The following is an 11,279-nucleotide window of genomic DNA, read 5'->3' as shown; positions in this document are numbered from 1 at the left end:
AAAAACCCCAAAACTGCTGGGTGTGTGTCTTAGAGATTTTACTTTTATTCATTTCATATGAAGCAATTGCTTTAAATATTTATAATACACTAATGTAGTACAATGAATCTTAAGTATTGAATCAATAATTTGTCAAGTACTGTGCAAAGCACTTTATGTATATTATTTAACCCTTAATCCAAGTATTGTTTTTCCTACTTTATAGATGCGGATATTATTGCTCAGAAAAGTTTAGATAACCTACTTGAGTTCATACTGCTAGCAAGTGGCAGAGACACATTGGCATCAAAGTCTATCAGATTTCAAAGACCATAATATATCATCAGAACTGGGGTGATTACGTCTGCAGTAAATATCAATAAGGTTATTTTTAGGAAATTTTGCAATTCTATTGACCTATAGAGGTTAGCATAGCATTGATCTTGAAAGAACTGTTGCAATGTCTCTCCTCTGACCACTTTTATTCTTCCACAAGCCACACAAAGAAAATGGTCTAAGTGCTTAAACAGTCACACAAGGAAAAGAGCGAATGTCCTTTGATCTCTGGAAACACTCCAGAATTTCACCAGAGATTGAATTAGATTAGAAAAGGTCTAGTTAACTTGTACTGTTTTACCTTCATTCTTTCTACTGTTGTCCCAAAACAAGGTGGTGCGACTAGAGTAGAATAGAAATTTAGAGAAAAAATCATTAGCATAGGAAGACCTAAACTGTATCACGACTCTGAATGAAAGGGAAGCACACAAAATCAATTCCTCCAGCTCTGCTACACTGGTTCTCAAAATCGGGTGTCACACAAAAGGTCACTTAAGTGCTTATTAAGAAATAGTAATCTTTGGTCAACTGAATCAGAATCTCCTGGGTGTGGGGGCGCCACTGCTATAGATGTTGACTCTGCTGAGGAATATTTGGGAGGCTGAACCCTAATCTTCTCAGCCCCAGATCTTCTTTTCTCAGTTACCTTTAACTGAGAAAATAGAGATTTCCTAAACCTTTCCCCTCTGCACTTGTTCTTCCCGTGGTTCCAACAGTTCCAAGAATAAGCCAGGATAGAACTAATCAATCAGATAACTGAGATACAGGGCTTAAATAAATATTGTTGCAGCAGTATCAAAGATTATCCTGCAGAAGTGATAAGGGATAACATTATTTTCACATACGCATCTTCACATTACAACATAAGTATGTGCATATATAGATTCACATGTGTATGTGCATACCTATGTATATATGTATACATTCAAGTTGCTATCTCTATAATAGCTATATATATATACATGCACATATATCTATACATATATGATATTAAGTATGCTGCATAATAAATAAATAATATACATGTATAAAACATATATAATATACATTATTTATTCATGTGATAGAAGAAAGATACTAATCTTACTTATAAGAAATAGAGTATTTCTGTCCTAGGGATTTCACAGCCATCCATGAATCTGGCACTCCAAAGGTGAATTTCTGAACTCCAAGGGTGCCCAGGAAGAACAATACCTGCCATCAGGCAGCCATTAGTCACTCGCTAAGGTGAGCACTGAGGAGCTGGGGGGAGGGGTGGAAAAAGCCAGATACTGGCCCCAGATAGCTGAGATGCATATGAAAGGAATGATTTCAGTGAGCCCAAACTCTTGTATCTTCCCACACACAGAAAAGTGCTAAATTCCTTGAGATATCTGCTTTTCCTTTATTATCAATAATCTTTTAATGTTCAGACTACCTGCCCTTTCTTGCAAACCTCTCTATAACCTGACTCCTCCCTCTGCCTTCTCAGAGCAATTCTCTCAGGGTTATTTGAGGTGCTGTCTCCCGGGCTTCTTGTTGTTGTTCAGAAGCTAAGTCATGCCCGACTCTCTGTGGCACCATAAACTATAGCACTTCAGGGTTCTCTGACCTTCACTGTCTCCCAGAGTTTGCTCAAACTCATGTCCACTGAGTCAGTGAAGCCATCCAACCATCTCATCCTCTGTCGCCCCTTCTCCTCTTGCCCTCAGTCTTTCCCAGCATCAGGGTCTTTTCCAATGAATCTGCTATCTGTATCAGGTGGCCAAAGTATTGGACCTTCAGCTTCAGCATCAGTCTTTCCCATGACTATTCAGAGTTGACAAGTTTGATCTTCGTGCTGTCCAAGGAACTCTCAAGAGTCTTCTCCACCACCACAGTTTGGAAGCATCAGTTCTTCAGCACTCAACCTTCTTTATGGTACAGCTGTCACATTCGTACATGACTATTGGAAAAATAATAGCTTTGACTAAATGGACCTTTGTCGGCAAAGTGATTTTCTGCTTTTAATATGCTGTCTAGGTTTGTCACCGCTTTTCTTCCAAGGAGCAAGTGTCTTTTAATTTCATGGCTACAGTCACCATCTCATGTTTGAAGTCCTAAAAATTCCCACCAAATAAAGCATAACACTCAACTTTTAGACTGCGACAATTTTGTAAGTTGACACTTACATCATTATGTGTGAAGGAGACCTGGGTCTGATCCCTAGATTAGGAAGATCCCCTGGAGAAGGGAATGGATACCCACTTCAGTATTCTTGCCTGGGAAATTCCATGGACAGAGGAGCCTATGAAGTCTCAAAGAGTTGGACACAACTGAGTGACTAACACTTTCACTTTTACTTAACTTCTGTACACCTCCAGAACAGAGTCCAATGACTGGGGTAAAGAGGTATAATAGCGATTCAAAAGTGTTTGAGTGAGTGAATGAAATCATGAGAGCATGAAACGTCATACCTCCTCAAGAAAACTTGCAACTGGATCAAGCTCTCCCCTTCTCTAAAAACCAGGTTAATAGAAATCATGTGATCTATCTTTCTGCAGACATTGATATAAGAAATCTATCATGCAAAGTAGTCTTGACTTCCATCATCTTTAAAATTTTTTGTCGTTTAGGAAATCTATCTTGTAATAAATTGGCACTTTTACTAGTCCATATGGGACATCTGGTATCCAGACACATCATGTTAGAATTGCACCCAAGTACCAAACAAAAGGGGGCTTCCTGGAGGCTCAGTTGGTAAAGAATCTGCCTACAATGCAGGAAACCTGAGTTTGATACATACGTCAGGAACATACCCTGGAGAAGGGAGTGGCAACCCACTCCAGTAGTCTTGCCTGGAGAATTCCATGAACAGAGGAGCCTGGCAGGCTACAGTCCATGAGGCTGCCGATAGTTGGACACAACTGAGCAACTTTCACAACAAAAAGAATCAAACAAAATAGTGTATTTGATCCTTTGAATATTAAAGCAATCTATAGACAAGTTTTAAAAATTGCCTTGTAGTCTTCTTTATATGGAAGAGTTTTAATAATCTGTTGTATTTGTATTTTTAAAGAAAAATATGCAAACTGAGTAAGAAAATATAAATTATTCTCAGAAATAAAGCTTAATTTTTGAACTTTTATATACAAATATTTTGTAAGTTCTGAGATATTATTAACACAGTTTTAAAAATATAAGTGTGCAGTGGAGGTTCTTATAATAAGTGGTCAGTTTTCCTCTATTTGCCTAGGACAATGACCTAATAAGATAGTTAATCATCATTGGACTGAAAAAAGAAATAACCCAGCTAACTATTTAGCAAGAGACTCTGACAACAGATAAAGGGATAGACCTGTGGTTGTTGCTGTGGGATCCTAAGTCCAGGTAAGAAAGAACCTTTGAAATTCTCAAACTTCAGTGTTTCTCTTATTTGAGAAACTTCCGCAATTTTCAAGGATAAAAATTGTTTTTATGGACATGATAAATATTACACATTTTATGCTGTTTGTCTTCTACATGCTTATAGTCTAAGCCCTTAAAATCTATCTTCTAGAGGTAGCTGAGCCTCAGGCTTGTGTTTTTGAAAATAAAAGACAGGAAATCAGGCATTGATAATTTAACAATAAAGTCTGAAATCCCATTCCTATTACTTTCTATCCAAGTGGAACTTCAAGTCTGAAAAAATGAACCCCCAGTTATCTTCTCAAAATATGCTCCAAGGCAATTATTATCACTGACTCTATAAAATTACTAAACTTGCTCTTAATTTCTTTGATTCCAACTGGATAATGTGGGTTGAAGTGTTAGCTGGCAAGCATTGAGAAATGAGATGTGTCTCAAAACTACTTACCCACCTCGACATTACTTGTTTCAAGTCAAGTTTGACTCAGGGGGAGGAAATAGGTCTTCAAGATTCTTTTATCTCTGATTCAATGAGAAAAAATTCCGTTCAGCCCAGTTCCTGGAGCAAACTATGGACTCAAAAATATCAGTTCCTTCTCCAATTCAGGAAGATGGCTAGCCTAATAATTATTGTTAAGGTTATTTAATTAAAAATTATTAAGTTATTTACAGACTTGTAAAAGATCTAAGAAGTTGGTGAATGCTGTTTTTCCTTCCCCCCGCTCCCCCCTCTCAGTACCACCAGTACAGTTCAGGCTAAAATGTCATGATGTTTAGAGTCAACTCTGAATTGATATTCCACTCTTTTAATTAATTTGTAGTGAGTTATTACAATTTAATCTTTTTCCAGAAATAAGGTAAAAGTGCCTACTTTTCCAATTTTTTATCTGGATATTTTTCCCAATATTGTAGGAGAGAGGTGACAACTAGTCTGTCTGGGAAAGTAGTAGAAATACAAAGAAAAGGAATGATTCTGTTTAATTAATTAAAATAAAGTGGAATTGTGGTTATGGTGAGGTCAGGCATGACCATAGTCTCTCTGAGAGGTGCTTAGAGTACACTAAGCTCTTTTTTTTAACAAGTCCAAACTCTACCTGCTTTTTGAGCCTGGTTCCAGAGGTATATTCTCTATGAAACCTTTTTAGGCCATTCTAATTATAATTCATTACATTGTTTTTTCTGCTCATTTTGACTGTCTACTATGTGGAAGGCAGTGTTTGACGCTTTGTAAAGACATAAAGATGAATTAAGGGCTTCTCAGGTGGCTCAGTGGTAAAGAGTCTGCCTGCCAGTGCAGAAGAGGCAAGAGATGCAGGTTTGATTCCCGGATGGGGAAGATCCCCTGGAGAAGGAAATGGCAACCCACTCCAGTATTCTTCACAGACAATTCCATGGACAGAGGAGCCTGGTGGGCTACAGTCTACAGGGTTGTGAAGAGTCGGACACAACTGAGTACGCAAAGATGAATTAAACATGTTTGTCTTTCTAGATCTTGTAATGTTGATATACAGAAAATGTAACAAAATTTTTTTTCTCTTTTAAAAAAATATTTATTTATTTATTTGGTTGCGCTGTGAACAGATTTTCTCTAGTTGTGGTAAGTAGGGACTACTCTTCCTAGGGGCTCAGTAGTTGCAGCTGGAGGGCTCTAAAACATACAGGCTCAATAGCTGTGGTGTGGGCTTACTTCCTCTGTGGCATGTGGACTCTTCCTGGACCAGGGATTGATCCCATGTCCTCTGCAGTGGCAGGCAGATTCCTATCCACTGTACCATCAGGAAAATCCCCAGATTTTATTTCTAATAGATATTGCTAATAATTTATTTAATCTAATCTAGTGTGTGACTCTGTTACCTTATTTGTTAATTCAAGTTTCCCTCTATAAATTTATCTTCCTAAATTATAATCTCACTAAAACTAGAAATGTGTGTGTGTGTGTTTCCCCTTCATTTTGTGTTTCAGTGCTCAGTGAAACATGAAACCCGAGCTCTGTTCATGGAGCTGAAGAATGAAATCTGCAAACTTGCAAACACTCAAACAGGCAAAGTTTATCTTAAAGGGTAGAGATACAAAGCTCACACATAGACACTGAGAGAGGGTGAAGAGCCCCCAGAAGGCAGGGATTACAGCAGTTTTATATCTTTACTAGTATCAAACTGTATATCGTTGGTTGGCTGGTGACTTTAATATACATCATTTTTGACCAATCAGTTTGACTATCGCAAAGTCCAGATTGTCATTTTTATAGCTTTTTTGGATCCCCCATTTCTCAATTTCTCTAGACATTGCGATGCCATCCCTCAACCCTTTCTTAAGACCCCAGACCATTATTTAGGAACCAAAGGTATCTTTAAGAGCTAATGGTCTTCTTGAAGTTTTGGGGGTTTTTTCCCCCTTAATAAACTGGACAGCAGGTAATGATTGTCTTATCCTTGGTCTGAATGTTTTATGACCCTCCAGACTAGGGAGGTATTCCTCTGATGCGTGGTAATTGGAACAAAGAGTGAGATGCTTACTTGGGAAGAGAAAAAAAAAAAAAGAAATTAAAAAGAACCAAGGTCTCAGAGTCTTAGACTGTCTAGCAATTTCTGCCTCATCAGGACATAATAAATCCTACATGAATATTTGTGGAATTATTGATTGATGGATGTTGACCTTGAGGTTTTTCTCACTTCTGAATTGTTAATGTGAAATAAAACCTACTTTTTCTCTCTCAAAAGGTGATCATTTTGAACTAAACATCAACAACAACTGGAAACATTCGCATGATATATGCAGTTCAATGATGGACCAAAATCATCATTCAGATAAGACGACAGAGGCTCAACCTTCTGAGAAAAGGAAAACTAGAAACTGCTGCAATGGATTCAAGGTGGAATAAGTTTTATATTTTCAGACTAAAATAAGTAAAGGGGTAACTTTTATTTCAAGAAAAGGCAGCCAGTCTTTTTAAAAGAACGTTTATATTTCAAATTAGAGTTTTTGAAAGAAGCATACATTAAAATATAGAATGATACTTATCTTGGTATACGTCAGTCTTTCAACCAGAAAAAGTATTTCTTTGGTGACATTTTTGGCTTAGAATTTATTAATGTTGAAAATTTAGAAAGATTTTGGTATCCTCTCTTCATTCTTGATGGAACAAAAGGTACTTACAAAAATTATGATTCAAATAAAAGTAGTCTTTGTATAATGGATAATACGTTTTTAAAAAAAATCTTGCATTTGACCTATTGACAGAGAAGATTTATCAGTCTTGTGAATCACTTTGTGGTCTTGACCTATTTAATTTTTAAAAAAGAAAATAGCATTTTTATTCTATTAATTTAAATAATATAGTCTGATGGAAAAGAGATCTGTTATAACTAAAAGACCTGGCCCCAAAGCCTAGTTGATGACTTGGGATAGTCAATTAATTTTTCTGTATGCAACAGTTAAAAGTGGTAATCCTGTCTCTTGCTTCTGTCATAAAACCATGAAACACTGAATGATATAGGCTGTATTGGGATTTTCACAGACAGGGAAAAGCAGTCCTTGAGCACAGTATTAAGAGAACTAAGACAAACGGAAATTGAGAAGTTTGCATGAAGCCATCTAGACTGTAAATGGAAAACTCTTGAATCAAAGCCTTTTTTTAATTTATTTTTTTTAGTGAAGAATAATTGCTTTACAGAATTTTGTTGTTTTCTGTCAAACTTCAAATGAATCAGCCATAGGTATACATATCCCCTCCCTTTTGAACCTCCCTCCCATCTCCCTCCCCCCCCCTACCCCTCTAGGTTGATACAGAGCCCCTGTTTGAGTTTCCTGAGCCATACAACAAATTCCTGTTTGTTATCTATTTTATATATGGTAATAAAGCCTTAAACCCCCATAGGGATTCCCAGGTGATGCTAGTGGTAATACAGAACCTGCCTGCAAATGTAGGAGACATAATAAGAGATGAGGGTTTGATCCCTGGGTCAGGAAGATCCCCTGGAGGAGATCATGGCAACCCACTCCAGTATTCCTGTCTAGAGAATCACATGAGACAGGAGCCTAGTAGGCTATGGTCCAAGTGTCGCAGAGTCAGACATGACTGAGCACGCACACATGCAGAGAAGACTAGAAGAAATCAAAAACTCAACCAGAGCTGACGCTGATCATTATTTAAAATGTTTTCCTGAAATTTATAGTTTTGTCTAGCTGAATAAAGACCAGAGATTAAACTTAACTGCAATCGTGTTATATAAGGTCTTTTTTAACTTTGTCCAGGGAACATAAGGTCTGTTTGTTTTTCAGAGATTACTGGTAAAGTCTATTCTGATGAAATATTTAAGTAATATTTAAGCCAAGAAGCAGTCACCAGGAGAAGCTACTGGCTAATGCATTTGGAACAGTTCTATTGTCTGTTGATGTCAGTATGATGTGCTGGATTATTTTGCTTTTAAACATGAGCAGTTATAGTGATTTCATTTGCACATGTATTCAAGATGATGACAAACTAGCTAAAGCAAATAAAGTTGCCTGTGTAGTCTCTTGAAGCATATGTGTAGAAAAGTTTCAAGTTAGCAAGTCATCAGTGTGTATAAAGTATGTTAATTGCAGTCCAATAATAAAGAACAGAGAAACAATCACAATAATAGCATATTGAGCACTTACTATTATGCAAGACACTATTCCAGTGTTTTATTTTTTGTTTTTATTTTGGTTACACTGAATGTGTAATGATCCAACCAGTCCATCCTAAAGGAAATCAGTCTGAATATTCACTGGGAGGACTGCTGCTGAAGCTGAAGCTCCCATACTTTGGCCACCTGGTGCGAAGAACTGACTCATTGGAAAAGACCCTGATGCTGGGAAAGATTGATGGTGGGAAAAGGGGACGACCGAGGATGAGATGATTGGATAGCATCACCAACTCAATGGACATGAGTTTGAGTAAACTCCAGGAGTTGGTGATGGATAGGGAGGCCTGGTGTGCTGCAGTCCTTGGGGTTGCAAAGAGTCAGACACCACTGAGTGACTGAACTGAACCGAACACTGGCTGTGTGAGCTTTCTCTAGTTATGGCCGATGGAGCTTCTCAGTGTGGTGGCTCCCCTTGTTGCAGAGCTCTAGGTGCATGGGCGTCAGCAGTTGTGGTGCATGGACTTAGTTGCTGCATGGCATGTGGAACATTCCCAGACCAGGGACTGAACCTGTGAGCCCTGCACTGGCAGGATTCTTACCCACTGTACCACCGGGGAAGCCCTCTTCTAGTGTTTCAGTTCTGCGTGCCTGTGTACTCAGTTGCTGCAATTGTATCTGACTCTTTGTGACCCTAGACTCTTTGTGACTGTAGACTGCCAGGTTCCTCTATCCATGGAACTCTCCAGGCAAGAATATTGGAGTGGGTTGCCACGCCCTCCTCCAGGGGATCTTCCCAACCCAGGGATTGAACCAGCATCTCCTGCATTGCAGGCGGATTTGTTATCGTGGAGCCACCAGGGAAGCCTGTTTTAGTTCTACTAGTGGGTGTATTAATTATCACAATTCAGTCAGTCATGTGCTATTATCTCCCTTTTCAGCTGGGGAAAAAAAAAAAAAACTTTAGGAGGTTGAATGACCTTCTGTAGGTCCCTAAGCTGGTAAGTGGTGGACCCAAGGCCTGAACTCAGGCAGCCTGAAATCCCATGATCTCAACTGTACTCCATGTTGCTAATGTATAAGTGAGTTTCCATAATATTGGTATCTTCAAGATGTTCTGGTAAGCATGGATTTATAAATGGATTTTTAAATAATCTTTGTCATTCTATACTTCCAAATATTCCCCTTCATACCAGATAATTCAGCTTCAAGCAAACATATGTGCCCACACACATACAAATGTACATGTTGTTTCTGAGGAGTGTATATAGACTCAGCATGTAGAAGGTGTAAAAGTGCAAATAGATAGCAAATAATCTTGAATAACAGCATGGTTTGATTCTTTCTTACCCCTTTCCCTCAATTTTTGAGCAGAACCAAGTAAGTTATGAAAACCCTGCCAGTACACTGCTCATCTTTATACTTGTTTCTGTGCTTCAGATTTCTTGTACTGCTGTGTTATAATGAAAATTCTTTAAAAATATAAAAGTAATGCATCATCATCAAAAAATATAAATAACAGGGCAAAAGTAAAAGTTGTCTCAGTCCACCTTCATTCCTATTCCTTTTCTAGAAATCATTAGGATAACTATCCCATTTTTATCCACCGACAGAATCACTATCCCACAGTTTTCCTCTGGCTCATTGCCTCTGTCCTATTGCTATTTCTCAAGATGCACAGTGCAATTCTGACTTGGAGAAGCTTATACTTACTGTCTCCTCATCTGAAATGTTCTACTCCCATATCTTGCACTTTCATCTCACTCAAATCTCTGTTTAAATATTACCTCATCCCTAACCACCCCATATAAACGGTGGTGAAAAAAAAATATATATATATATACACACACACCATATATCACCCATATATATAGATAGCAGTTCCTATCCATAACTCTTCAACCAAACTGATTTTCCATAGCATTTATCGCCACTTGACACTGACATGCAAATGTACACATATGTATAGGTGTGTGTGCGTATCTATGTCCTTAATGGAATAAAACAACACAAATTTATTACAGCTGTGTAATAATTATACCATTCTAAAGTCAAGAAGTCTGAAATAGGTCTCACTGGGCTAAAACCAAGGTTTTGGTAGGGTTGTGTTCCTTTCTGGAGACTCTAGAGAAAAGTTAATTTCCTTGTCTTTTCCAGTTTCTAGAAACTGTCCAAAGGTCTTGACTAATAACTCTCTTCCATATTCACAGCTAGTGATGGTCAATCAAATATTTGTTACATGGCATCACACTGTTGTTGAATTTTCTGCTCTCTCATCCATGCTTAAAGGATGCTTGGGATTACACTGAGTTAACAAAGACAACATATGACAATCTCTTCAAGGTCATCTGATTAGCAACCTTAACTCCATTTGCAAACTTAATATCCCCTTACCATGTTACCTAATATATTCATAGTTAGACAGAGAAATGGCATGCAAAGATGCCCAAGTCCTCATCTCCAAAACCTGTAAATGTGAGTCTTTCCTTGGAGGAAGTCATTTACCCTCTCTGTATCTAAGATTTTTCATCTGTGAAAGGGAAATAATAGCATCTGAGTGACGGAATTATGCTAAGAAATAAATCCACTAATGGAAGGGCAACAGCAGAACAACATCTGGTGTATAGTACTATCAGTAGCTAGCTACCTTTATTTTTATTGCTTCTCTGAGCTTTATTATTGGACAGCAATTCACATGCTTTATACACAAGGCCATCTTGCTAACTCAAAACTCCTCTCCAAATATGCTGCATCAGACCATGCAGACAACTATATGTGCTTTGGCCAGGTTGTCATCACGTTGTTGTGCATGTGAGAATGAAGCCACTATCCCTCCAGCACACTGAAATGTAAAGCTGGGTGGCAAATTTGAGACTTTTCTTCCTTTTATATATAGGCACTAATCACTATGAAATTCCTTCTTGGTACTGTATATGTACATCCCATATGTTTTGGTATGTTGTGATTTCAGTTTTGCTTGTCTTGAGGTAT

At 37.9% G+C, this 11,279-nt stretch overlaps 1 protein-coding gene across 1 annotated transcript in view; it reads left to right on the top strand.

Moving 5' to 3' along the window:
• Positions 1–3,599: 3,599 nt before the first annotated feature.
• The window catches only part of LOC101120653 (solute carrier organic anion transporter family member 1B3), a 75,368-nt gene continuing 67,688 nt past the window's right edge, over positions 3,600–11,279 (top strand). Inside the window, exons 1-2 of the mRNA XM_004006802.6 lie at positions 3,600–3,663; positions 6,402–6,553. Of these exons, the coding sequence (XP_004006851.2) occupies positions 6,464–6,553 (90 nt within the window). The 5' untranslated portion in view covers positions 3,600–3,663; positions 6,402–6,463. The remainder of the gene's footprint in view (positions 3,664–6,401; positions 6,554–11,279) is intronic.

The sequence above is a fragment of the Ovis aries genome, chromosome 3 (assembly GCF_016772045.2).
Source record: "Ovis aries strain OAR_USU_Benz2616 breed Rambouillet chromosome 3, ARS-UI_Ramb_v3.0, whole genome shotgun sequence".
Taxonomy (NCBI): domain Eukaryota; kingdom Metazoa; phylum Chordata; class Mammalia; order Artiodactyla; family Bovidae; genus Ovis; species Ovis aries.
The sequence above is the reverse complement of the archived record's forward strand: the minus strand, read 5'-3'. Positions and strand labels throughout refer to the sequence as shown.